The 27875-nt window shown below is 42.5% G+C and overlaps 2 protein-coding genes across 2 annotated transcripts in view; both read right to left on the reverse strand.

The window, feature by feature from the left end:
• Positions 1–6640, reverse strand: part of SMURF2 (SMAD specific E3 ubiquitin protein ligase 2) — a 66486-nt gene extending 59846 nt beyond the window's left edge. The window contains exon 1 of the mRNA XM_055796275.1: positions 6256–6640. Within this exon, the coding sequence (XP_055652250.1) occupies positions 6256–6307 (52 nt within the window). The 5' untranslated portion in view covers positions 6308–6640. The remainder of the gene's footprint in view (positions 1–6255) is intronic.
• A 14495-nt stretch (positions 6641–21135) lies between these two features.
• On the reverse strand, positions 21136–27497 carry KPNA2 (karyopherin subunit alpha 2). The gene is made up of 11 exons (XM_055798031.1): positions 27398–27497; positions 26505–26621; positions 26268–26405; positions 25760–25848; positions 24670–24938; positions 23444–23538; positions 23082–23345; positions 22261–22494; positions 21997–22179; positions 21739–21888; positions 21136–21629 (listed from the first exon to the last, which is right to left on the reverse strand). Exons 2-11 carry the CDS (start codon positions 26577–26579, stop codon positions 21537–21539), a joined length of 1590 nt encoding a protein of 529 aa, XP_055654006.1. The 5' UTR covers positions 26580–26621; positions 27398–27497; the 3' UTR covers positions 21136–21536.
• Positions 27498–27875: the final 378 nt, after the last annotated feature.

A 27875-nucleotide genomic window follows, 5' to 3' on the forward strand; every position in this document is an offset into this window, starting at 1 on the left:
CTTTTTTACTCACTTTTGGGGGTATCAGTCCTCCTAGTCTGATTTGTGTGAGCAACAGCAAAAAAAAAAGTATTTTGAAGTAGAAAAAAGTAATCACCATGAATCTGCAGGATGCTGAAATACAGCTGATAGTGCAACACAAATACAGCATGTCAGAGAGAACCAGACCTGAATCGCTCCAAATAATCAAATCTCAGAGGGCCCAGACCAGAACCATGTTTTCTGTGGATTTAAACTCAAGAGAAACAATGGCCACGGGCAGAAAGTCAAAAGATAGTGGCTCTAAACCCAGCTTTATCTGGCTTATCCTTTTTATGATCTTAAGCACGTCTATTCTCTATTCTGTATCAGTCTCCCCACTTAAACTCTTGATGATAATGCTTAGCCAATTTTGTCCTGAGCTTTGTTATCTATAGATGAAGATTTCTTTAAAGTTACATTCTTATCTGCGCTTTCATTAAAAGTATTTAAGTAGAAAGAAACAGTCAACACTTTGCTTCCTTGGATATGCTATTGCCAAATGTCCCTTGAGATTTTGATCCTCTTTCCCAAATAGGAAATGTGCTTTGCTAATAGCAGACCCACACAGTAGCTACTTTCATATGCACTCTCTAACACTGCTGAGATTAATCTTTACCAGCCTCTTAGAAGTCACCGGAATGACCTCAGACATTGCATGTGTCATGACCATTTATATTTTATATATTAAAGCATGCACGTAATAACCTGTGCAGTAATATCATGCCACTAAGCCAAGTCAGAAGTCAGGCCACCTCATCACTGTGACGAGTGGAGGGAAGACACCCAAAGAAACCACCCACCTTTTTAAACACCCGCAAGAAAGGTCTGGCCCAGTGGTGAGGTGTCATTTAAAGTAAGATGGCAAAGCAAGGAAACACTTCAAAAGCCACAAGATAAAACAGAACAAAAACATTAAAAGCTGTTGTCTTTTAAGGATCAACCCATTCACCTTAAGGACATCAAGACAAAATGTCTTCATCTGGGGCCTGATCAGATTTTCAGTGTGATTAACAGACAAAAAAAGAAAATAGAAAATAGTTTGTCACCACTAGCTGAGTTACCTCAGCTAGGCTCAGCTATGCAGACAGCCATTACGGGACAGCTTAAACTCTTTACATGCAACTGAAAAGTAAAATGGTAAAAATTACTCCCTTTTTCTCTACCCCCGGGACTTGTCTTTTATTTTTCCCCTAACAGCTTTATTTTTTTAAGCATTAACATTAGGACTGTCTGCAGATTTCCCATATGTCTCCCGCATATGTCCCATATGTTGCCTACACATGTAAATCCTCTACTAGCTTCTACTTGATACCTTCCCGATTCTACAACCAAAGATGAATATTGGGCCTTTTTGCCTTTTTAATTGGAGCTCTTGTAGAACTGTTTTCCTACTATGATTTCCTCCCCTAAATCTTTTCTGAACTTTGCTTTCCTTGCCACAATACCCTATTACCTATCCTTGAACACAGATAGCTAACTTTATACCCAAGTGAATAAAGCTGTCGTATAAGCTGATCCCATTGAAACCAGCAGCTGAGACTGCTCTACATTGATACTCAGTTGTTCATTACAATTCTTTAGCGTCTGTGTGATCCACAAGTGATTTATATGTACATAAATATCTATAACTATATACTGCATATATAAAAACCATATATATACACACTTCATAATTCAATGCAAATATTGAGGGCCAAGCACCCATAAATCCCTATACAATCTGATCAGACACATGCCTATTGACTTTGTTATAACTGCACCAGTTTAATCCACCTACTATGTAATTTACTGATTCCGATTTCTGAAGTACCAGTTTTTACGAACTCATGTGTCATTAAGTCAAATGCACCTTGCACGAAGGAACCCCATTGTTTTATTGTTAGCCAAAGCCTACCTAACTATAGGCTGCTGGTAAGAGTCAGTCCTGCCCTCTTTTTGGCTTCTTGTGTGCATCCCTCTCCTTCAATGCAAAAAACCCCATTTTTTTTCTTGGTAGGATGAGTTTTCAGCTCATCACATAGCTACACAGTTGCTGGAGTGAACGCAAGGGAGGGCCCAGAAAAGTGAAGCCAGGGACTACAAAGGGAAAAAAGCAATAGCACTCTGATTTTAAACCAACCTAAAACTGCACTCCATTTAAGTGAACTATGAAGCCACAGCCTTGCTACTTAAAAATACAGGTAGCTACTTTATCAGTCAATCAGTAATGTTGCTCCTACCATGAGGCCCTGCTACCCATGAACTTCAGTACTGCTTCCAACAACACTAATGAGAACTCAGGATTTCGGTTAACCACTGTTTCCATTTGTATTAACTGTTAGATTTAGCCACTGCAAAAACCAGGTTTGGAGATTCCACTTTATTTTGCAAAACTCAAGAATATTCTGGCTGTTTCTAAATAATCCGTTATGTCTCTCCAGAAATATTATTAGCATCGCAACAAGAGTTTCTATGAACTAATAATAAAAAAGTAGCACTTTCTTCTTCCAACACTACAACCTTACAGTACAGTACCACCTTTGTACTGTAAGGACTGAATAGACACTAAAATCAACAAGAGAGAGAGGAGGACAGAAGGTGAGATGCTGTCCATTTTCTACAACACAACACCCAGCGCTTTTATTTCCCTGATTAGCAAACCCTGCCAGGAAACCTGAAAGCCTACAGTAAGGAGGAGGAAAACCAGATATAACAAGTCTTCAGGCCTACCTCTCACTCTTTACCATCAAAACTCTTCCAGCTCATTCCAGTTTTATCCATGGGATATTTATTACCCCCTTTTACGGTACAGCGTAACTGCGCTTTGCAGCTATCCAAGTATCCTTACTTGTTAACTACACTGACACAAGCGCTAGCTGTAACACACGAACTAAACCCATGCACTAACCTATATTCAACCCAGTATATTCTAGAGCTCACGTAGTTTCGCAGACTTCAACCCACTATTAAAAAGTATCTTTGTTCTTGATAAAAACAGCTTTATGAACTTCATTCAGGTAACTGTCATTGAAGTGAAAGCAGCCAAATGTAACTATTTTAACATTAGATAATGCACAGATTAAGACATGAAAGATTCACTGAGCAACTGAAAGCAATGGTCATTTCTCAATTTTTTTTGAGGAGGGTAAGATCAGTGCAATTCAGCGTGGAAGATGAAAGAAATAACAACACATTCTCTCTGAGAGTACAGCGTATTTACAAACCCACAAATCCAACACAACACTGAGAAAAATCACAGTAAGAATGGAAGGCTTGACTGACCTTGCAGCTTTTGTAGAACTCAGATGTACTCAGGCCAGGACTAGCCAAAATGGTGGTAAAAATGTCAGAGCTGAAGGAACCTTCCTTATATCACAGCTTCCTTGCGTAACGTTATTACAAGCTGCTAAGAGAAATTTTGCAGAAGACTAGTGCAACTCTAGACTTTAGCTAATTTCAATGACACTGCCTATATTTTAATTAGAAATAAGCATTTACACCTCATACTAGATAAGCAAAGCATCACAGAAGGCATGATCTTTGGATATTAACAATTACCCAGTGACTGTCTCGCTCAAAATGGTGCAGAAAGCATCAACATACCTACTGCTAAAGATTCAAGTGATGTTTATGACAGACAACTAAACCTAGGAGCAAAAGAATAACCTCTTATAAGAAATGTATAACACAGATGCACTGTAAACTAAATAAAAACTTAGCAGAAGTATGCCACTGCTGTGGTTTTTCTCTGTTATGGAACCCAGACCTAAATAAACTGTTAAACACTTAGTGTAAAGGTATGCCAAACATTTCTCAGAACTTTCTTAAGGTCCCAACAAAGAATCGACCTTTTTTGCAAAATGAGGCCTAGGTTAAATATTTTATTTGGCTCCTCAAGATGGACTGAGAAGTTGGGCACTAGCTCCAGATCAGTTCTTGGACTCACATCAAACATTACCCTGTCATTTATCCAGTCAGTCAAAACAATGTCTTCCATCTAAACCTTTAATGTTTATGTCCTGAAAAACTGCTAATTGAATCCAGTTCTCGAAATCCATTTTTTAATCTATACCATCTAATTTAGAGATAATGAACAGAAAAGATAAGCATTATACAATTATTGCAGAATTAATCCTATAAATATCCAAGCCAAAACAGAAGACTGATAGTTTCATACAGCCAAAGAAAATTAAGATTGAATAGCATTTGTCAGTTCAAGAATAAACTTTTAAAAACACTGGATATACAGATTCTTTTAATTCCAAACAGTTTTAGAATTCAAGAGCCCTCAAACTGCTTTTCCAATCAAAAAGGGTAATCAAAACCACACAGAACACTTAAAACTATTCCTAGGCAAGAACTGACAACGTCAGCTGAATTAATAAAATTCAATGTTTTTCTTAAACATGTAAAGCTTCCTTACAACAAACGACCTGACATGAAGCAACTCACAATTAGCTAAAGCATAAAATAACTCAAGTCTTTTTAACTGGAGGAACAGGCCAATGCTTCATGTAAACTTCCAAGTACCAGAACTCGGCAGCTGCAAGGGCTGCTAACTCTGGAACAGTCCCTAGACAGACAATTTTGCCTGTGTCCTGTGCTCTGCATATTCCCTTCCAAATATATAAGACGACAAAAAAATGCAGAAACATTCCTTAAGATGATTCTACCTGCTTCTTCTAGGGGCTGACCTCACAACTACAACTCAGCATGTAAAACTACTGCCTATTTCTTGCTCACACACTCCCCGTAACACATTTATACTGTCACAGACAGTATAGATTTCATTCTATGCTTAATCCTTCACAGAAATAAAATAAATATAAAACAAAATAGAACACAAAACCCAAAAGTGAAAAAGACAACTCCCTAAACAGCATTTTCCAAGCTTCTACATAAGGCTATGGACCATTTTTAATGTTTCAAAAGATAAGCCGGTCCGAGCACTCACTGCTCAGGAAAAAAAAAGTATTAAAGCACTGCATCAAAAAAGCAATAACCTGAAGAGAAAGCTACAAAACACTTTGTAAAAACAAGGCAGCACTGTTCTAAGCATCAGTCCCAGCTATGCTTATTTTAGACTTTTAAGTGTAATATACAGACACTCGCAAATCTCTATGAAAACCACCTTACAAATTTAATCCAAGTATTTCCAAAGTAAAACATAAGCAGATACCTTTTACCTTCCCCATAAAAATAACAGACTAGGAAAGACAAGTATGAAAACACGTCTCTTTATTAGGCATGAAACTGGAAATAGTTCTCATGCACCAAACCTAAATGTATCAACTGTTTCAGTGCTCTTAAAAACATTTGTTTTGCAAGCTGGTTAAATCCTCTCCATGCAGGGAAGAGTGCTTATAGCGTTATCTGTTATTTTCTAGCCGGTTACCTTCACCCACCGACACTGTAGAATACAAAATAGGGTTTATCTGCTGGGGGACTTACAATATTCTGAATTGGCTCATTTCTTTAAAGTCTCCTGTATTTTTTTTTAGTGATCTCTAGCAGAACTTGCAAGAATTTTTTCCTAAACCTGTTTACCTGGGTTCTTCTATGGAGAAGGACATACTGTTTAGGTACATAAAAACAACTTATTTTCCTTCCCAGCTGGCAGGTGAAGAGTTTTTACGATATTTTAAAATATTAGAGGTCAAGCGGTTTTCTGAAAGAGGGCACCTCACCAGGCGAAGCGTGCACAGTCTCAACTGAGGAAGTTGGTTTAAAAAAAAATAAAATAAAAAAGTAACAACAAAGAGATCAAAACAAAGAGTGTGACAGTTTCTTTCGAGTTTACACTGAGAAGACCAAGGGGGGGGAAAAGAAAAAAAAGCGCAGCCGGGGCGGCGGGAGGGGGCGGCGGTGCCCGGCCACACCGGGGCTGCCCCACGCCGGCGGCCCCATCGGGCTGCAGGGCCCGGCACGGCACCACGGCCCGGCCCGGCCCAGCCCAGCACGGCGGCCCCGCAGCCCGCCCGGCCGGGCTGCTCCCGGGGTGCGGAGCCCGTGGCGGGCCAGGGCAGAGCTCGCCGCCTCCCCCCGCCCCGCTCCGCTCCCCTCCCCAGGCCTGAGGGGCGCCTCCGGCCCCAGGTTCAACCTCAAAGACACACGGAGGGAGCCCGCTCCCGCGCCGCCAGCCGGGCTCCCCTCGCCCCGCCAGGCCGGGCTCTGCGCCCCGCTCCCCCCCGGCCCTTCCCTGCCCCCGGCCCCGGCGGCGGCAGGCCCCGGCGGAGCCCGCCCGCGCAGCCCTACCTGTCAGTCGCAGCTTGACGGGCCCGTTGCGCCGGGCCCCTGGGTTGGACATGTCCCCGGCCGCTCCGCGGGCTCGGCGCTGCCTTGCCCCGGGCTCCCCCTGCCTCTGGCTCCGGGAAGGGAGACGGGGGGAGGGGAGGCGCCAATGGAGTCGGGCTGGGCGCTCAGGGCAGCGGCAGCTGCCGCAGAAGGAGGAGAAGCCCGGATGTGCCCAGCGTCGCCATGAGCGGGGCCGGGTCCGCGCAGGAGGAGACGCAGCCGCCTTCCCCGCTTCCCTCCGCTTCCCCGCCCCCTCGCCCGGAGCCCGGGCGGCGAGCACAACAAAGCCGTGGACGGAGCCACACGGCGGGCGGACAGACGGGCCGCCTCGCCTCGCTTCCCCTCCCCCGGCCCGGCCTGCCCCCGGGGGAGCCCGCCCGCCCCCCGCGCCCCCCCGCCGGGCAGGGCAGCCGCAGCCCGCCCCGGGGACGGTGCGGGGGGAACCGCGTCAGGTGGCGCCGCGGGTCCTCTCCTCAGAAGGGAGAGGGGGGGTGCCGGGGGTCCTCTCCTCGGAGGGGAGAGGGGGGGTGCCAGGGGTCCTCTCCTCAGGGGGAGAGGGGCCGGGGGTCCTCCTGGGGAGGGCGCGGGGGTGAGTTGCCGTGGGGCTCGGGAGGAGGCACCCATGGCTACAGGCCCTACGGTCGACACTGCGAGCCAGGCTGACACACATGCGGCCATGCTTGGGGAGTGGGGCCGTGTCCCGCGCGGGCGGGGGGCGACATACTGGCCCCCCACACTGGAGCCCGCCTGGCTTCTTGCCGGCGCTTTGTGGGAGTCTGCACCCATCTCTGTGAGCCCCAGTCTCAAAAAACAGTAATAATAATTAAAAAAAGCCTTTCGTCCATGCCGTGTGGCCTAATTTAACTCCCGTGCTGGAGGAAAGGTGACTTTTTCCAGAGTTTTCCCAGCCCCACACGAAGCTGCAGCTTTCCACGGGGTCGCAGGGGCTCAGGAGGGTGGGAAAAGTTCCCGGGGAAGCTGTGAGGGCAGCTGCGGTGAGCTGACAAACTGCGCACCTATTCCTACTGATGCTCTGCACACAGTTGGCAGTGTCATTGCCCTGCCTTCCTCCTCCTGAGGCAGCTGTCAAGGGCCGTCGCATGGGCGAGCCTACGGTAGAATCCAGCCTACGGATTGGGATCCAAACATAGGATGAAAATGTGACCTGTGCTTCAGGCAGCTGATAAGGTCTGGACACCCAGGGGTGACTTTCTGGAGTGATGTACCTGGAACTGAGCTATGAGCACGTCTGGAGTGGTCCCACCTTGGCAGAGCTCGGAGCTTGGGCCTTGTTAAATCAAAGCTGGGGCAAGGAACGGGTTTTTTCCCACTGAAGGCCTTGGAAGTGGGATGTGGCTGTCAAAGCTTTCCTCCCTCAAAATGAGAGCCCTCCCCGCAGCTGGTGCATGTGGGCTCACATCTCCTTCCTCCCAAAGTGTCTTTTAAGCACCAGGCTGTTCCAGGTAGGAATTTTCAGTGCTTCCTGCTGCAGTGGCAGTCGCTGCTGTTCCAATGTCACATCACCCAGGGGCAGGGGAGTCCTGGGACTGGGACCTGGGATCCCTTCCTCATGGATTGGGACCTGGGATCCCTTCCTCACACAGGACGTACCATTGCCTGCCTAATTGTTTAACGCAAAGCTAATGTGTTAGAAATGAACCTTTCTTTACAGCATAGACAGAGCATGAGAGAAAATGCCAATTAATTGCTTGGCCACTTACTTCAAGCAAAGAGAATTTGAAAAAAGTGAAAAGTGAAATCTAAACTTCACTTACTACAAAAGACAATGTATCTGCTGATTCTATGGCTTATATGCTGCACTGAAACAGTTAAAAAAGTTATTAGGTAATAGTTACGTAAAATCATACACACCTCAAAGACATTCCAGGTGTCCTGATTCCTGCACTAAGAAAAAAAAAAAAAAGAAGAAAATCAGCCTACATAACTGAAGGTCATACCATTAAAGTCTCAATCTGTTGCGAATTCACATAGCCAGGTCATTATCCTTTTCTAAAACCAACTATATAAAGCAAATGCCTGATGGTTTGCAAATATTGCAACATTACCTGGTCACTGCTGAACCAAAATATAAAGCTACTTTTCAACTACTTAACATATTTTTAGGTTACTCTAGATCTTTCCTAACATGCGGTCATCATTTGTTTCTGGGGTCCTGCAGCACTCTGGACCCAGCATTCAATAATTCTGATATAATTTCAGAAAAGTATTTAGTGTTATGTTAAACATAGTACTCTTGCCACATGATCTTTCTCTAATGGATAACGAGTGTGTAAGACATTAATTGCAATGCCAATACTTAAAGAAAAACCAACCTATTGGGATTAAATGTAGTATTTTATTGCTCGGTAGGTATATGAACATTTTAATGCTTTCATTAAAAGTGTTTTAAAAGTCATGAAGTATAATTAGTTTCATACTGCTTTTCAGAAAGGAGCTTGCTGAACTATACATTTTTCTAAGATTTTTGGATAGGCTGCTCACCTTTCAGTGAAAATACCGTGATATATCGCAAGTGTTAGAACATTATTTGACAGTTTGTGCATTTGGTTCGCTATATACAATGCACTGTCTGCAAGATTACTGATAGTGCTGTGCATTTTTTTTAAAATATGTGCAGTATTTCATTTTATTTATTTATTTTTAAATAGCCTACATGTCTTGAGCTGGTTTACTAATACAGCTGAAATGCATCAGTGACATATAAGAAAGTTCTGTACAGTAGGTATGTATTTAATAGGATGAGAGAAGAGGGGCTTTAGCTTTCATTAGCACCTGCAGGCATGATACGTGTCCCATTTAGGTCAGGACTATGTCCCCTCCTGACTAAGAGAAGTAGAAATGACCTAGATCAGGTTGCACTTGGGCAGACGGATGCACCAGATGCAAACTGCTCGCTTCTTCCCATCTGGCTTTGTATAAGCATCACAGTGACTGCACCTTGGATGTCCTGCAGATGTTTCTGTCCCATCGTATCTCCCAATTCCATAGGGAAATCAGGATTTTTATTCATTATCCCCATCACTGAGTATAATTGCCAGGCAGAATTTAAGATGAGCAGCTCCGTGAGGGATCTGCTGAAGATTTGCAGAGAGCAGAGGTCAGGAAGCCTTGTAAAGCGCCAGGAACTGCAGGCGAGTGTAAGAGACCAGAGACACTGACAGTAGCTGATGATTGAAAGTGCTATTTTTCCAACACAAGAATTCCACTTGAATGTTATGAACAAGAGTTTCTTGTGCCAGTGCTATCCCCCAAGTTCTCAAAATATTCTCAGATTAATAGAATAGATATCTTGCTGATCCTGCTTTAGGTTTTAGTAGCCAACAGTTTACAGGAAATTTCATCTTTATGCAGTTCCATTTCAAGGGTGGGAAAAGGCTTCATGCTTTACAGTGCTGATCTTGTGAGATAAGCAAGCAAATATCATTATTAGCTGCTGACAAGTGATCCATATTTCACTCTAGGCTGATATCATTGAGCAACAAATCCTTTCAAGATGAGGTAGCTAGCTCAAATCCGGAGGGAAGGGAGTGCCTTGCATCACCCTGCAGCTCACTTTTGGATGACAGCCCTGTGCTGGGCTCAGGAGGGAGCCCCATTCAGTCCTCTTTAGCCAGAAGGTAGCAACTGGGGCACAGTCTCAAGGGCTAGAGGAAACATATAGAAAAAGGGTAAGCTCGGGCATCTTGAGGACACCGACAGGATTATAGAGGAGTCCATAAAGACAAAATAGCTGATACCATAGTAGCAAAAATTTTGAAGAAGTATTTAGAAATACAAAAACTTTTTTTGTTCTATAGCTGCACAAAAAAGGGCTTTGATTTCTTGAATTTCCCAATAGGAAGAAAAAAAAGGCTTTGCATTCACAGATATTTCTCAAAGGATTTAGTGGTTTTGGACACTGGGAATCATGAACAAACATCTTTAACCAAATACTGTTCATTTTTAGAAGGAGATAGCTGTAGTTAATTTTTTGGAGGTGAGGTCCTCTCCATGTTTAGAAATGGAAGAGTACACTGGAAACTCATTCTTCAGCATGTGGTGTGTGTTCAAAGCAAATCAACATTTACGAATTACATTCCATTTCTTTCTGTATAGAGGTTTAATCACAGCACATTCCTTCAGCAGTAATGATTGCTGCCTGGTGGTGTATCACATTCTTCCCCAGCTTCTGTTATGATATCAAGAAAACAAGAGAGTTCTGCCCCTATTATTAAACTTTTGTAAGTTAAAAGGTTGAAACTATTTTTCTGAGACATTTCTTTAAATAATGATATTTACAATTATTTGGATTGTATTTCTTTCTATTAGTCATCATTTACTAAATTCCCCAGAGCCTGTTGTGGTTGAATTATAGACACCCCCCCTAGAGATCATTTGAGTTAAAGACAGCATTGATCAGAAGAGAATTATACCTCCATTTCCTTTTTCTCTGTGATGTATTTCCATTGTATGTACAACTGGTAATGCTAAATGCCTATTTTTTGCCACCTAATGGTGTAGTTCTGAGAAGAAAAGTATTGCAGCAGTATACACTTGGGCAACCCCATTAAGATTTAAATTCATCAGGTCCAATTTAATCTGAAAAGAAATAAACTTGAAATATTTACACATCTGTTCCCTTTCTTATCACATCGATATTTTTCCTTTTTTTTTTTTTTTCCTTTGGTAAAGCTTTGTTGACATTGGCAAAAAAAAATGAATAAAAAAAAATAATTATGAAGAATGTTGAACATTTATGCCACCAGTGTTCCCTGCCTCTTTCTTAATTTGCCTGATTAAGTCATTCCCTTTCAAAGCATTCCTATTTATCACTTTGCAGAACATCCTTTTAAAGAAGCAAGCCTTAGTTTGTTTGCCTGCCGTGTACTTTTCACTAGCATGTACTGTCTGTCCCAAGCCAATTTCTACCATTAACACAGCAAGGCTCTTCAAAGCAAGGGCTTCCTCTTACCGTGTTATTGCGATGCCTGCTAACAAGCAGACCTTACCTAAGATGATGTCCCAACACACTGCTCAGTAAGATCTAGTCATTAGGCTAGATTAGCAGTCTTGACCTGCTCCATCAACATCTTTGCTTGCAGTGGGCATCGTTCTCCTAGGATGCCTCTTTGGCACAGGTTTTTTCTTCTAATCCTTCTCTAAGCCAATCGTTAACTTCTTACTGTAGCAAATTCCTAAAGTACTGTAGTACTTCCTAAATTCATTGCAGATCCATCATGGCTTTGCCCCGTTCCTGAATGGAATTCTGTCCTCCGTGAGGCAACGTTACCCTCATGCCACTCTTCTGTGCAAAAGAATCAAACGCTAACTGAAGTCATGTATAAAGTGCTTCTGCATTTCAGGCAGACAGAGTAGGAATGGGTAGTTTCACTTTGTACAAGATTCCTTTATTCCCTTTGCAGATTATGAACATTATCAGACTGGAGCATTGTTTGTGTTGCTGGTGAAGCAAACAAGCTACATTAATGTATTCAGATGCACATGCTTAAGTATCTGGTTTAACTCTGGCACCATTACTACTCAGAGACGAAGAGAGTTACCCCAGCAATGGAAGACATACCTGTCAGACTTATACGATGAAGAAGCACGTCTAGACAGGGGCTCTGGTTCTCACTAAGACTCCCTTTGGCATGCAGAGACAATGTTTATGCAAGAGGTCAAGATTCAATCCATTTCTCAAGCTGGAGCTTGAGATGAAGCTTTTCAGGAGAAGAAACTAGGAAGGAAATCTCCACCCATAGTCTGGCTACTGAGAGAGGGGACAGAAGCTTGGAGCAGCAGACACCGTAGCCCTCTGAGACAGGATGTGTCTTGGGGAAATGATGCATCTCTGAAGGGAAATGACTGCAGCTGTGGCTACAAAAAAATGCATGAGCTCCCATATCACAGGATTTTCCAGTGGTTAGTCACTAAGATAACTTTAAGTCCATCCATCCAGAACAGATCAGTAACTGATGCACAGATACTCTGTGCAGTTCTTTAGCCATGTTATTTCTTCCTCATGTCCTGCAGGACAGCACTATCCTAATGCCACTTTAGAGGAAGAAGAGGAAGGGCAGATTTTAAAGAGACAGGCATTGAACAGACAATAAATAGATGTATTGCATTGCATTTTATTACTAGCCAGAGCCTAAAACTCACTTTCTGAAAGAGGTAAATTATTGTAAGAAACCATGTCCTGGTGCTTGGGCAAAAAATTAGAGATTACACCCATGTTGCAGCCCCACTGTCTGGCTCAACTCAACATCATTCTGTGCTGTACAGTGCCTCACAACCCATAGCCCAACGGCAGGCTTTGCATAGGATTTTTAACAGCCCAGCACAAAAGGCAGAGCCTAGCTTCAGTCTTCAAGCATAATGAAGTATCTCAGGCTTAAAATATTTTCCCTGATTTGTCTTACATTCAACATCGATGGGAATGCTGACTCAAAGTACAAATTAGGTCTTCAAAAGTCCTGAGCCAAAAAGGTCTCATTCTGAAAAATATTTCCTTTATTCTCCCATCATTTCCACTTATTTATCCATAGAGTATTGTTGATAATAGTTTCTTTACCAGACTCTTGGACGACTGGCTTTGTCAAGTGCTTTGAGAGCTACACACTAAGTATCCCAACTAAAATTACTAAGGTTTCCTGAAGAACCATGTGTTCCATCATGCAACTGCTCTGCAGCAGGACTTTATCATGTTGCTCTGTGAATGAAACAACTGTAGAATCTCATCCTTAGCTTTTTTTGGGCAATATAAACAGGTTCATAAAAGACCTTACAGAATAAGATGGTTAGAAACAGTCTCCTCTTTGCGACATGTATCAAGAATTTACTTTACTACCGTACTACAACATCTGTCTCCAGATATTGTCTGATTCAACTTGACACAGCATGTATTTGTCCCAGTGGTATGCAGCTTAGACAAATGAAGTGTTATTAGGAAGACTGTCAGCCCAAACAAGTATTTAAGGGAGTTGACATACAGCACTGTATTTAAGCAAGCCATATTATTTAGCCACTAAAGGAATACCAAACTTTCCCTAATCTTCCTTATCCCCCATGGCCCAGCATCGATCTGAAATAATAGTTCTATTGTCTGCAAAAGATGAGCTGTAAAATCTCCTATATTCTAAGTCTCCCTGAGTCTTAATTACACTGATGCTGAGAGCAGGGTGCCACTGACGGTCATGCCAAAAGCTGACTCAGTCCTGCTGCTGTAAATTCACCCCTTACACACTGTTGATCAGCAGTGATACATGGGAAGGTAGCTGCCATGTTAAATCAATCTCTTTGTTTACCTAGTTAACATCCTGCTTGGGCCATAGCCACTATTTAATGCTTTGGAAGAAGTAAAAAATGTTCTGTGATGCACCTTCCATTCATGCAGCCAAGGAAAGCAGAGATGCTTTCCTGACTCCCAAAAAGCCCTAGAACATTGGCTGATAAGCCTTAATACTTTAGCATAATTAGCTCATTCTTATTTGCCATCCTTACTTATCTAGATATTTAGGGATTAAAACATCATGGTTTTAGCTTCACAGAATTCCACATGCCAGGGGTTAAGATGAGGTTTTCAAGAGGACTAATTTATCGTGTTCCAAACTGTTACAGGGACCATGGGTATATATCAGAGACAAATACTGATACGGATAGGTAACAACGCTGGCAACGGACTCCTCTGCCCGTCTAATGCTGGCAGAGAAAGCAAGCATCTCGGGGTAGTTCTGATTTTCCGTGTTTCTTCAAGCAAGTGAATTTTCACGTGTCTCATACAAGTTACTTCCAAAGATTTCCATTCAAGAGACCAGATTAATTCTAGGAGATTTATCAAATTGTAACAACATCGTGTACTCCTACAGGTAATTAAATCTGCCAGGCTGAAAGACAAAAAGAGCTAACAGAGCCTTAACTCCACAAGATGATTACTTTCTGTCACAGGGAAGCAACCACTGAGGTTCAGAATGAGCTTTCTTAAAACATGCGTACTGCTTACACTCACACTGTTTTTGTTTTATGTTAACGAGTCTGTAGATATTTATAAACTACATGAAAAATAAATCCATAAATAAGATCAATCATGATACAAAAGCATTTGCAGGTTCAGTAAGCACAACAATCCTTTTTTTTATCAATTCCTAACACCTTCTGACCTGCAGAAATACCTAACCCATCCACAGTCTGCGCTAGCTTCTTTCATGTTTTCTTTTAACAGAATCACCCACCATTCCACTGTGAAATTGATTTGAGAGGATTTAAGATAAAGTTATCTCTGAAATTATTTCATCCTAACAACTATAAAGCAAGGTTGCATGCCAGAGAAGAACAGCACAGATATGTAAGTAGGTTAGTGGGTCTAGTGAAGTGCTAAAAGTAACCTAAAGCAAAATCTGTCACCATGTGTCTTGAATCATTCCTTTATTCCACTCTTGAAACCCTTTAAAATAGAACTGGAGGTTTGGGGTTTTTTTCTTTTCTTTTTAGCAGTAGAATTCAGGGGCAATATGGCTAATCAGGCAATATGTTCTCTAACCAGATGCAATCATCCTGCAAGCAGATACATCTAGCCCCTTTATGCATATGTATTCATTCACTGACTGCAAAATTCAGGCTTTTTTGAGCAAATGTCATATCCCGGTTGTTCTGCCAAGTGCCTTGCACAATTTGGTTGCCACAAATTTAACAAACTTGGATTATATTGCTTGAAATATATTTCAATTTGAGTCTAGTATCCAGTAGGCTGGCTATGAGGAAGTGAGCTTTGCGTTTAGTTAAAATGGGGGTTTGGTCATGTTAACTATGGCACACTGAATTCTGTTGACAGCTGCAAATCTGCTGTGCAATGTAGCAGATCAAATTTTCTATTTTGCACCAGTGTTAAGATATCTGCATATGCTATTGGTTATAGTGAACAGAAAAAAAACATTAAAGGTAGTCTGGACAAATGCTTATTGCAGGAATGGGCCATTATCTTCTAGTTTTTCTTAAGTAATTGCTAGGATTATTTGCTATTAAAACTGGTTTTATTAGAAATTATTACATCCCTGTTGTCAACCTTCCTCAATCACCTCCGTTTTTCCTTTCTGACTTAATTTAAATCTCACACAATTGTTACCATTCCACCTCTGCTTGTATTTTCTTTTTCTAATCCATGTCTGGCTGCAGGTGTTGAATACACTTCAATAGAGATGGGGTAATAGCTTTAATTTCAGAAGCTATACAAAGCAATCCTTCTACACAGAAGAAAGATTCCTGCTTAATTCAAATCAAATTTTGCAAAGAAGTTCTTCAGAAGTGGAACATGGATGTCCTGTCTGTCCCCTCCCCCTGCCTTTATTTTCCTATACTGGTAATGTTCTCTCTATTGTAAGTTATATAGGCTGCGGCAATGGTGGTTTTTTTTTTTTAGCCATTAGGGGAAAGGAAATGACATATGGAGCGAATTCAAGTCCCTCCTCATTCCTAGAGAGTCTATCCAGAAAGTTAGTACGCTGAGCTCCGTCCAAGTGTCGTTTCCTGCTCAGAATTGGGAAGGGGAGCTGGGGGTGGGAGGAGAGATGGGTACGTAACATTAAATTGCTGCTTCTGATTAACAGCGACATTCTGCAAATGATTTCACAGTATTGCTTTGAACAGAATTGAACCTCTGCAGCCCAAATATGTGTAGCAATCCACTGATGAAAGAGCTATTTTTACATCTGTTTCATATAGTGGGTAAAAATGAAGTGATTTGGATGGTGGAAATGCGCCTTGGAGATTGTTCAAGATTTTCTGATAACTTTGTACCTCCAATCTTCCACATGCCCACAGAGCATTTTTACACACTCCTGGCATTATAGCTGTTTTACCACTATGAACCTCTACACAAACTGTTACAGATAGCAAATTAGGCAGCTTTTCACTAGATTTATATTTTTATATATTAAAAATCACACCTTCAAAAGATGACCCTATGGTTTTCATTTGACATTGCAATGCAAATTGAGAGAGATACAACATAAAGTAGAAAGCTTCCTCGTTATACTGCCTCTTCTGTACAGCTCATAGGTGTAATCCAGCCTCTTCCGCAGTGAAGTCTGTGCCATTAATTTTGCTTTTAGTGTGTCAGTCAATTGAAACTCCCTTCCTGATGCACGATTTATACATTACTTCTGGATTTGACCCATTGCTTTATTTAAATGATTAGCACAACATTTTAATGTGCCCAAGCAAGTCCTGCCTAATAAGAATTAACAGGCCTTTTCTCCACCCTGCTTTAATTTTTCTCTCTTCTCCTCATCCCTTTAAATCCCAACTTCACTTCCCTCCCACTAATGACACTCCCCAGGGCAGCGGGTGAACTGCAACCTGGAAACAGGCCACAGCTCTTCCATGAAATCTTCTGGCTTCTGCGGAAGAGCGTCCATTTCCTGGAGCCAGCCTGAGACAGACAGTGCTCTGCAGTCAGGAACAGGACTGGAATCCAGTGACCCTTATTCCATATGAAGTGCTACAAAAGTCCCAGCAAATAATTTCTTTCTTAGCTCTCTACATGCTGCACGTCTGCCCAACTCACACCAGTGCCATGGTGGGGATGACTAAGGAAGTGTTTTCCAAACACAATGAACAGCGCTGCACACTTGTAGCTTGAGTGTTCCTGTGGATGCTTTTTTTCCCCTGAACTTTGCAACTGGGTTGGGCACACGCCTCCCAGCCTTAAAGGGGGATCGCTTAATTCCCTCTTCTGTGGTTCTCCCAACCCATTTACCTGAAGGCGAGTCGAGCTTAACTGTTTAACCCAGACCAAAGGGTTAATGCGTTTCCTATTAGGTTTCAAGGGAAAAGTCCCAACATTTTCCTCTAGTGGCCAAATATCACCAGTCACAGTTAACCTTTATTAATTACTTCTGTTCTGAATAACACTACATCTTCCCCAAATTGCACGCACTCCCGAAGTTTAGACCTATGCTTAAATGTCACGTTGTACCTTATCACAGGAGGGATTCAACACTGCTGGGATAATCCTATATTCAGCAAAAGGATAATCATGACCAGAGGTGCCATGGGCACCAGGAGGCATGGACATCAGGATTCCCAAGCTCCAGGTTAATTCTGCCAGCTACTTTCTGAACATCTGTGGATAACTTTCTCCTATCTTAGTTTGCTCTGCTGTAAAATAGATTTAGAAACAGGAGAGACATGTGAAATATTGTTGGCTAGTGAATTCCTCTTCCTGTAGACTTACAGCTGTTCCTTTTTGCTGATATACCACTGCAGTTCTGTGCAATTTAAATAATTCTGTATAGAGTAGCAGGAAGCAGCTTCACTTCAAGGAATATTTCAGTCTAAATCACAGGGAAATTAAGAATAGATTTCTCCTAATTTAACCATTTCTAGCTTTTCCACAGTTTTAAACCATTCTTCCTGTAGTGGAAAATGAACAGACATGCTATTGAACAACAGGACTCCAAAGCCTCTGCTCTTCTTTCAGAGCCTAGCATCTTTGGGAACAGCAACTAGAAGCAATCACACAGGCAGCATCAGAATTTCAGAGATGGTTACATTTGCCGAGATGTGAGACTGAAATCTTGCCATCACTCCACAGATAAAACAGCGTTAGCAACAACTGCATTCCAAGCCAGTTTATGTCAGCAGGGGTCTGTTATTGTTGCTCTCAGCACAGAGAGGTTGGCAGCCTGACACACAGGCCACCAGACATTTATTCTAGCCCTTGTCCTGACTTGGGCATTTACCAAATGAGGAAGGGTAGCTCTTAAATCTGACTGGGCAACAAAAAACCCAAAAACCAGAAGACCAACCAACAAACCAAGAACCAGGAGCAATAAAAATTCTCCTCTCCCTTTTTGCTCCTACCACCTTTTTAAGCTAGAGACACAGCCTAATGGGTGACTGTGATCCTAACCTCAGAAATAGTTTGCATTTTCTTAGAATAAGGAGTGACTCACCCCAGTCACTTACTCATAATCACTGTAGACTGTTGCTTGTGGAAATACATGCTGCCAAGAGCAGGGCTCATTGATGGATAGGCTGAACACATTTTTCTTGGATAAAAACAAAGTCTCAGTCCCCAGAAAGTTAATTATTAAGACACTGAGCTGTCAGGCATCTAGAGAAAAATTTGCAGAGTTCTATTATTAACTCAACATATTAGATAGTTCTTTAACAAGTACTTCAGAGAAAAAAATTAGAGATAGCACTATTCAACAAGTGTCCTATATTCTCATCCCCTTTGCTATAAACAGAGATAGAAAAATCAAATTAACTGCATTTATGCTAAAAAGAGATTAAAGTAAGGCATTATGCTTTATAACAGTACTTTAACATGCCGCTTACAAAAGATTATGCCTCATATTCAATATTTCATCTAGCTAAACACTTCGAAATCAGCATGTAGATGTTTTCTGCAACTACAAGAGGTGCCCCGAGGGATTTTATCTCAGTGTTTTCTTAACAGAAAAATAAAGTACATCATCATACCCGAGTGGTCCAGGCTGGATGAAACTCCACATCAACATCTTAGAGGCAAAGGAGAGTGTGAGGCTGCCTGTAGCACCCTCTATGGGAAGATGTGATACTTCACAGAATTGGAAAACCAAAATTACTCAAGAATTCTGAAATATGTTTCATAAGTCATTGCCCTTATAAACCCACAAATATAAAGTATGTGGAAGCAATGATTTATGAAAGCTGACTTTGCATAATTGCTTTTATATAGGTCAATTCTTTCAGTTGCTACAGATGGTTACACAGAAAATCATGAATTTGTAACTAAGCTTTTAAGTCAAAGGTGGAGGTTTGACAACAAAGCAGCGTGAGACTTCCCTGCAGATACATAAAAGGCCTATTTGGTTGGGGTTTTTTCCCCAGAACATTAAAGGCTTTGGCATTGCGAGGCAGATGGTTCTTTCTACTTTGCATGGGTACTGCTAAGATAATACCAGGATCTAGTCCCAAGGGTGTTGCGGTGTCTGTGGTGTTAGACTTGCGTTCTGCTCCACAATCTGGCACCATCTACAGCTTCTTCGGCAGGTGCTGGGTGCCACCTGCAGTCTCTCCATAAGTACAGAAGGCAAGCAGGGCTGGGAACATGCCGCAGCCACTGTTCAGTCTCTGGCAGCACAGGGACAGAGACAGGTTAGTAACACCGACATTAACTTATCAAGCATAAGATGCAACAGGGTTACAAAAGCCATTGGTCTATTTGCCTTTAAAGACTCCTATAGTGAAGCTTATTACTTGCTGCAACTTTGTTTTGGGGTAAAGAAAAAACAGTTAAAAGTGGTACAGGCAAGAGTCACCATTAATCAGTTCAGGAAAACTGTTTTTTAAAAGACAGTATCTTTCATGACAGGTAAAAATCTGCGGCCCCCAGGTGCTACACCAGTGACCATGGTGCAAGTGTCTCTGAGGCCAGGTTTGGAGCTGGCTGGAGGAACTCACGTGGCTTCAATAGCCCAGCAGAGGTTCTTAGGCTGGCAGAGTTCACAAGTGACTGCTCTGCAGGAAACACCATTGCTGCTAACCTTTAAAAAAAAAACAATGGATGTAGACATAAATTACCTGCTACCTTTTATAACCTTATCACTATGCAACAGTACCCAAGATCCAAACAAGTGGCTTGCACAGAGAAGTCCTGTGGGTATACATGTAGTCATCAGCCTCCTGTTAGGGAGGGTGTGATTTTTGCGATCAGACATAATAGTAGACTTGCACCACAATAATGCAAGTGAGAGCAACATCTGCTACAGTAGCAGCAACTCATTTGAAGAGGTCCTTATTAGCAGTATATAAGAATAGTAATCTAGACTTAGAAAGACAATCCTTTTGAGATCAGGTATTCTAACAAATAATTTAAAGTTACACCCATAGATGCATATGCACTTTAAAACAGACTTGGAAGCACACAAGACTAACGCACAAGACCAAACAAGGTTCTTTCATCTGGTTCACTTATAACACAAGGGGGGGTTATTTATTTGTTTGAGGGTTTTTTTATTCCCCTCTCCCACAAAGGCAGCAGCAAAGCTTATGGGATCTCCAGGAGAATCACCTATGCATTAGATTTCCCCACTACCTTTTATTACTAAACTGAAGTGACATACTGTTTCAGATATAAGGCATACTAATGAACAATCTAGCCATGAAAAGCTGACCTCTCCTATACCATCATAAGATCTGGAGAAGCTCAGAGCTGAATCAATACCATTTTTCAGACACATTGACTCATGTGAGCTCCCAGTAAATGAAGTGCCTCAATCCAGCTTTTTCCAAAGCTGGAAAACAGGACTACAATTCTTCCTCACATCCACTACCCACCTCCCCACTCCAACCCTGTCCTGCACAACCACCTTTAGAGGACAGAGCAGGTTGCTATAAGAAATGATTTTCAGAAGTAAAGGGACAATAGCTTCTAAAGCAAGGCCTCCCTTTTTGCTCATTAGCAGGCAACTGCTTCAAACCATCTCCTATGCTCTGTGCTAAGGCTACCTAAACATACAATTGGTTAACTGCTGTACTTACCCCTCCCTCTACACTATTACTTGCGGTTAATTAGTGCTACTATAGTCTTCAAATATTTCTCTAAAAGACAGAAGCTAGCTTCACTCAGGCTAGGATGATTTCTGCAAGAGTAGCTGGAGAGAAGCAGAAAATCTATTTGTTCTGCAGTAACAGAAGGCTGCTATATGCAGAAGTCAGAGCTTGGGGTGACCAAGCTGTTCTAAGACCATCATCTTTAGAATGAAATCTCTCCTGGCTTAGACCTGCATTCTTGCCACTGTACATTTCTGATTATACTTACCATATCAGCCACTAAGAGAGCAATTGACAGTTCAATTTGTTGTATTAATATCACTTTATTCAACTTCAAATAAAAACCCTCTTTAAAAGCCTACTCAGAGTATCGATTACAGCAATAGGTTGTATAGAATATGATAGGTCATTGAAGAGGTTTGCAGAGTAGTGGCTCATTCTTTGCAAGAAGCTTGTATTTCCCACTTGCATTCTTATCCTTGACAGGGACAGTAAGAACCAGAAAGAGAACAAGTATTTACAAATATACCCAGGAAATATTACAGTTCAGAAATCATATGTACAGTTTTGAACTGTTCAAGTATGTTTCAGTTGAGCAAAGTGCTACAGGTCACAAAAAACCAGTAAAAACAGAACTATTAAGACAGAGGTGGCAGTCATTTGTTAGCCAAACAACTTGCAGGTGGTGACAGTATATGCAAGGTCTAGAAGTTGAAAGTATCTGGAGTATTGCCCTGTATTTGGAAAGTGTAACTAGCAGCAGTAGATTCTGGTACAACATTTTGGTCTTCCTCCTCCTAGAAGAAAAAGGAAAGAGTTTTGAAAGAGCAGTGGCATTTTAACCTAGTAGTCAGTGCTAGAATAGAAAACTAAGTAGAAAAAAAAAGTCATCCTGCAGCCACTTACTTCTGCTGAGAAATATTTCTCAATCAGGGTGGATGAGGCTTTGTACACTTGTTCATTTTCATGTGACTGGAGAGCTTCAATTTTGTCTAGACCTCCACACTCCTCAATCATGAGGCAAAGTTTTTCAGTCTCATGAATCTTCTCAGCAGCCTGCAAGAGACAAGCATGGAATAGCCTCAGGTTGATGCCATGCATCTTTCTACTGCACAACCATTAGCAACAGCTTGGGCAGTGATCAGGCATACCACATCCACATACCAGGAAGATATTCGAAATAGCATCCAGGATAACTAGCACAGTTTTGCTGTCTTTAGCTGAGAGGAGATTCAGCAGGGGTTCAACAACACCAGCCTGAACCAGATATACGATTTGGTCAATTGTTCCACCACTTGTGTAGTTAGTCACAGCCCACACAGCTTCCTTTTGAGATTTGAAATCCCCCTGTGAAAGCAAGAGCAGGGTATTTGAACACAGATAGCAGTAATAACAGAAGCCTCGACATAGTAAATATAGTTTGTTTACCTTCCTCAGAATACCAATGAGATAAGGCACAAGACCATGGTCTACAACTTGCTGAATCTGATCCTGACGCCCAGCAGTGATGTTGGACATGGTCCACGCTGCTTCTTTCTGAATGTTGTTTTTGTGATGAGAAAGGAGACTTGGAAAGACAGATAGTGCTCCTGAGTCGATAACAATCTGTGTCTGCTCATCAGTACCAGTGACAATATTCCCTATGGCTCTTAATGAAGGAGTCTGAAATAAACACAAAAATAGTACTTAGGAAAATTGATATAATGTAATCTGTGTTTGAACACATACAGCCATACTTGATGCCCTTTCACTGTACCCTTCCCAGTTAACAGCATGATGAGTTTTAAGCTCCTTGTTAGCATTACATATGCAGACATTAAGCATGCTAAGGCTGCACACTTTCCAAGGCTAATCTGCAAACTACTCAGTTTTCCTAAGCTTTGTCATAAGTACTAATGCAGTTTTATTATACTAAAATTATAATATGTGCAAAACCCATTTCTAAACACTGTCCTTTGAATTTAGATTTGCAACAGCAGTTTAGAGTTAAAGCTTGCTTTTAAAAGGGTGTTGACCTGTTGTGCTGGCCTGTGTGTTAAATACAATGATTATGTAAAATCCTGATAGATTACTGCTGTTGACTGTCACATGTGGGGCAATCTCCACCAGGATAGAAGCTCAAGCCTTACCTATGCAAAACCTAGAACAAGCGTCTGATTTATGTGTGGGAAGAACCAGTTACATGGACACTGCTCTAACTGCATTTTTATTCATGACTCCAACAGCAACCTGCATGTCTGATAGCTTACCATTATTGGCAGTTCACTACATCCCAGGAGTTTCACAAGTTGTGGCACCAATCCAGTCTTCACTACAACTTCTATCCTGTCATTGGAACCATCTGTTAGGTAGGAAAGTGCCCAGCATGTGTCTGCTAACACCTCAGGATCATCATGGTGCAAGAGCCGAACAAGACTTGGAAGAATCTGCTCAATAGCTTCTATGGGTGGTGCAGGATTCTTATTGCGACAGAGGTTTGAGAGGGTCCAGGTAACATTGCGTAAATACCCAGACTGCAAGAGTTGAAATAAATGGTTAGCAACTGTTTAGTTAGTTGAGCACTTTCACTCACTTACTAGTAATTGTAACTTGAATCATATTGCACACTTACAGCCAGAGAAGAGAGATCAGGAACAGCTAGTAGACTCAGCAGCGGCTCAATTGCACCAAATTTAATAACCAGATCTCTATAGGTAGAGCCATCCCCTGAGAAAATGAGAAAAATAGTCAGGTGAAGACCAGAGAAGAAGGACATGTGCATACAGAATCATTATGTGTTAGAGTATGAAGTCTTCTACTGCTTAAGAAGGGCTAAAGAAAATAAGAGGACAAAAGGACTACTGACACTGTGAAGTCATATGACAAGCATGTGTTTTTCTAATCAAGCCACTGAGCTTAATTTTTCTGTTGGAAAAAGAGGTAATTCAGCATATGTTTTCTATACAGCTTTTCTTAGGAGTTCATAAGTAAGCAGGGACTTGTATGTTGCTTTGAAACCCTACCACTAGAACAGAGCTCTTCCCATAATATGGGACTTCAAATACATTATAGTCACTGGTTGCGTGACTGGGTTCTATAGTGTAATGCTGACGGAATGTCGAAGTCTGCCCGAGTCCTCCTATTGCAAGGTACAAAAAGCCCTTATAAAGGAGTTTGGAAAACACTCTAAAGGTTTAAGAAAACTCCAACCAAACAAGGCTTTTCTTGAGCCGATTTTCTTTACATGAAGATTCTCTATTCTCTGTAAGGCACAGCTGTTGGAAACCATGACAAAACAGCAAGTACAGTATTAACTATATATGAATTTTGACCAGAATATTTTTAAGAATGGGATCCAACACTGGCAGATCAAGTAATCTTGAAAGGTGCATGAGAAGCTTCATTATATAGTACTTTCACACCAGTAAGTAGCTGTTTCAAAGCAAGGAATATCAGCCATCACTTACAGTTAGGGAAGCCATCTGCTCCTCCCCCCTCTACCCCCCAAGCCAACATACAGAGCAGAGCTCACTGATAAAGTCACAAAAACATCAAGTGAGGTATGTGAAAAGGCCCTATGTGGTAGCATGATTATATATATATAGCAGTATCAGAACTGAACCGTAACACAGAAGCAATCCACAGGTTGCCAGGTGTAGCATGAAACATCTCATACCAGGTCTGAAGATAAAGACCTGTCTGTAGCATACTCTACATTGCAGAACATGTCTTTACTTGAAAACCATTAAGGCAGAGCTCACCAGAAGCTCAGCGAGCTGCATGACATGTCCGTCATAACATCCTCCTATTTTAAATACGGGAAAAGGTCTGAAACAGTTGTGTAGCATATTGACATACCTGCAATATTTCCTAGTGCCCACACAGCCTGTTCACTGATGTGAGCATGGGGGGAGGCCAGCAGCGAAATAAAGGCTGGAATAGCCCCTCCATCTACTACTGCCTTCGTTTGTTCTGACGTGCCAGAAGCAATGTTGGTAAGTGCCCAGGCAGATTCAAACTGAATAGGACTACAGTCTGCTCTGCCCAAGAAGGAGACAAACTTTGGAATCAAACCAGCCCGAATTATGTGGTCTATTGGGGGCTGCTTCTCTCTTGAGAGGAGTTTCCTAAGGAGAAATACAAACAGAAAGCATTGGTTTTGCCTGCAGAGATCTAAACAGATTGAACAATCTAAACAGATCCCTATTTACAAAGGGAAAGGTTTAACATTGCATTGCTTTCTCTGAACATTAAGGCAATGCGACATGAAGGAGAAATACAGACAAGCTGAACACTAGGCTTCCTAAACCTCTGTTAACTTTGGTTTTGGCATGTCTTCACTGTGCAAGAGGTTCTGCCGTTCAGACTCGGAAATAAAGTAGACCTGCAAGAGTCATAATTTATCTGAATTGCTAGAGGTTTCTCAGCAGAGAGAGGTTACTGACTGCCAGAAGCAGCACAGCAGCAATATACAAGCTTGCTAAAGGAGATTTTAGAATTGGAAAGAGAAATGAAACTTGGCATAGTTCTAACCCCAGACATCTTGCTGTTCACATTATTTTAAGGTAGATCACTGCACTCAAATATTGTAGTCATGTTAATACAGTTTAAAGATTTGTTTTGCTTTAACAAAGGATTTGTTATCACTCCTACAACTCTAAGATGGACTACTGTTTGTTTTGCCACCCTGAAACCACTAGAAAGAATTACTACTTCTAGTATAATGTTCAGGCCCTTCAGATATTCAAAATCCACATGATTTTGATAAAATTATGACTAGGTTAAATGCACCTAAGCATTGTATCTAAGGTTGACTCAGGTGTTTGTTGAAATACTGTCTGGTAAAAGCCATAGCTGCTGCCATAAGCAGCTGCTTAGGTTCATAATTGTTTTACCTTGCCCAGTTACTGGCTTGCACAGCTGAATTTATTACCTCTGAACTCCTTACCTGGCAGCTTGAGTAGCCTGTAGCTGAAGCTCCATATTATTACTATTAACTCCTTTGACTATTTCTTCAACTGACCAGTGTGCCAAAACCTGCACAATAAGAAGTTACATGTATGCTTTGTTGGGAGAGGCATGTGTCTTCATGACCAAAAGGCCTTCTATATAATACTGTGAATAGACCCCAGTTTACAACCACTTCCTTTATTAAAAGATTATATCAGTAAGTGATACTCTAAAACCTCATCAGTTACAGCTTTATCTACAGTTATCTGAACTACTGAAAGCTTTTTGTTCAAGCACTTTACACCACTGTTACACTAGGCTTAAACACAACCAGCTAAACTAAGTCTTAAAGGTGTTGTGTCTGTTACAGTCAGTAGTACAGACTTAAGCTGGTGATGTAAACGTAGTAATGCTGCGTCCCACACATGAAAGGATGCAAACTAGCGTGGCTGCATGAGCTTATATTGCAAGACATGCACATGCGCCTGTGCTGGGTACCTACTTACCTGATTGCTCCTGTTTTCCTGAAGGGGAGAAGTAGCATCATCTGGTAAAGTGCTAACATTTCTTCTTTTAAGCATCTGATCATCTTTCTTAGCTTTCCTCAGTTCTACATTGACTTCAATACGCCGCCTTCTCATTTCCTGGAGGATATACAAACACTCATTTTAAGTTCTTGGGCTTTTACAACTCATAGTTAAAAGAGATTATGGCTAAAGTAATAATTGCATCAAAATACTCACTGTAGTATCTTTTCCTTTGTTCTTGAATCTGTTCAATCGAGCTGCTGCTGTATTGGCATTCTCATTTACAGACATCTTGCTTGTTAGATTTTTGAGAGGAAACGGAGAAAACCAAGCCTGAAAATAGAGCAAATGAACAGAGTTTACTCCACAAAAGTTAAATTTAAAAACTGAGATCAGTACTCGAGAATGGGAAACACTTGTCTATATTAGATACAGTAACAGCCTCTGACTCGATCAAAGATGCTAATAAGGTAACAACTGTGTCTTTAAACACCTGGATGTTACAGCAGGCTCTAGCATTAACACAAAAGCATTAGACACATATACATTGTTTTAAAACACTTCCAGCCGCATCATCTGCGTCGTCGTTTTAAGGAGCAAGACTGATCTTTCCGCCCATACTGCACACACTTAAGTAGTTTTTTCGCTGTGTCACATACCGATATTGCACAGGCACCCCGTCCAGCCACAGCCCGACCCCTTTTGATGGAAGGGCAAGATCACTCACTGGCGAAGCCCCCCCCGCCCCGGGAGGGATTGCTGTGCCGGCACAACCAGCAGCATGTGGAGGCAGCTACACTGGTAACGAGACAGGCTCCTGCACCTTGGTCGGCTCCAGGGTGACCCACCGCGTAAAGACCGGCTTCATTTCGGCCACGGTGCAGCGAAACACCCAGCCCGCTCCAGAACACGCCAGCCCCACCAGCCCTACTCCAGGCAGCAGCCTGTGACCGCGGAGACCCGAAAGGCTCCAGAGGGACCCCCCCATAGGGACTGCCGCCGACAAAGCCCCGTCCCTTCTGACAGGCCAGCGCACGGCCCGCACCCCCGCTGTCCCGCACCCGGCCCCTCCCTGCCGCAGGCCCGCAGCCCCTCCCGCAGCCGGGCACCTCCACCGCGGGCTCCGCACGCCAGCCGCCGCACCGCTCCTCCGAGCACGCTGCCACTACCCCCGGCCGCTCCAGGCGGGATTTAAATTTCCCGCGCCCTCGCCCTGCCATTGGCCAGTTCGAGCCATAGCAACCTTCTGATTGGCCGGTTTGAAATGCTTCTTCGTCTCGCGATGAAGGACAACCAATCACCACGGCGCTCCCGCAAGAGCAGGACAGACGTCACGCATTCCACCGCCCGTCCCCGCCCCAACACTACAACTCCCGGCATGCAACGCGCGGCGGCCGTGGCGGGCAGGCCGCGGCGCTCGCCGGCGCATGGCATGCCGGGATTTGTAGTTGTACCGGGGCCAGCTCCGCCGGGGCCGCCCGGGGAGCGCGGTGGGGCGGCCGGGGGTGTTGCACCCGTGCGTGAGGTGGCAACAGGGAGGTTTCCAGGCTCTGAGCGGCTTGCGGCAGTGCCGTTTCCTCACAGGCA

The sequence above is a fragment of the Falco peregrinus genome, chromosome 2 (assembly GCF_023634155.1).
Source record: "Falco peregrinus isolate bFalPer1 chromosome 2, bFalPer1.pri, whole genome shotgun sequence".
Taxonomy (NCBI): Eukaryota; Metazoa; Chordata; class Aves; order Falconiformes; family Falconidae; genus Falco; species Falco peregrinus.

What these genes read in the sequence shown, in the direction of transcription:
- KPNA2 (XM_055798031.1), bottom strand. Translation starts at nt 26,579, where the DNA reads ATGTCTGTAAATGAGAATGCCAATACAGCAGCAGCTCGATTGAACAGA. An exon ending in GGCACTAGGAAATATTGCAG is followed by an intron (nt 23,539 to 24,669) that starts GTATGTCAATAT and finishes TCATTTTCTCAG; the next exon opens with GGGATGGCTCTACCTATAGA. An exon ending in CTGATCTCTCTTCTCTGGCT is followed by an intron (nt 23,346 to 23,443) that starts GTAAGTGTGCAA and finishes CAACTCTTGCAG; the next exon opens with TCTGGGTATTTACGCAATGT.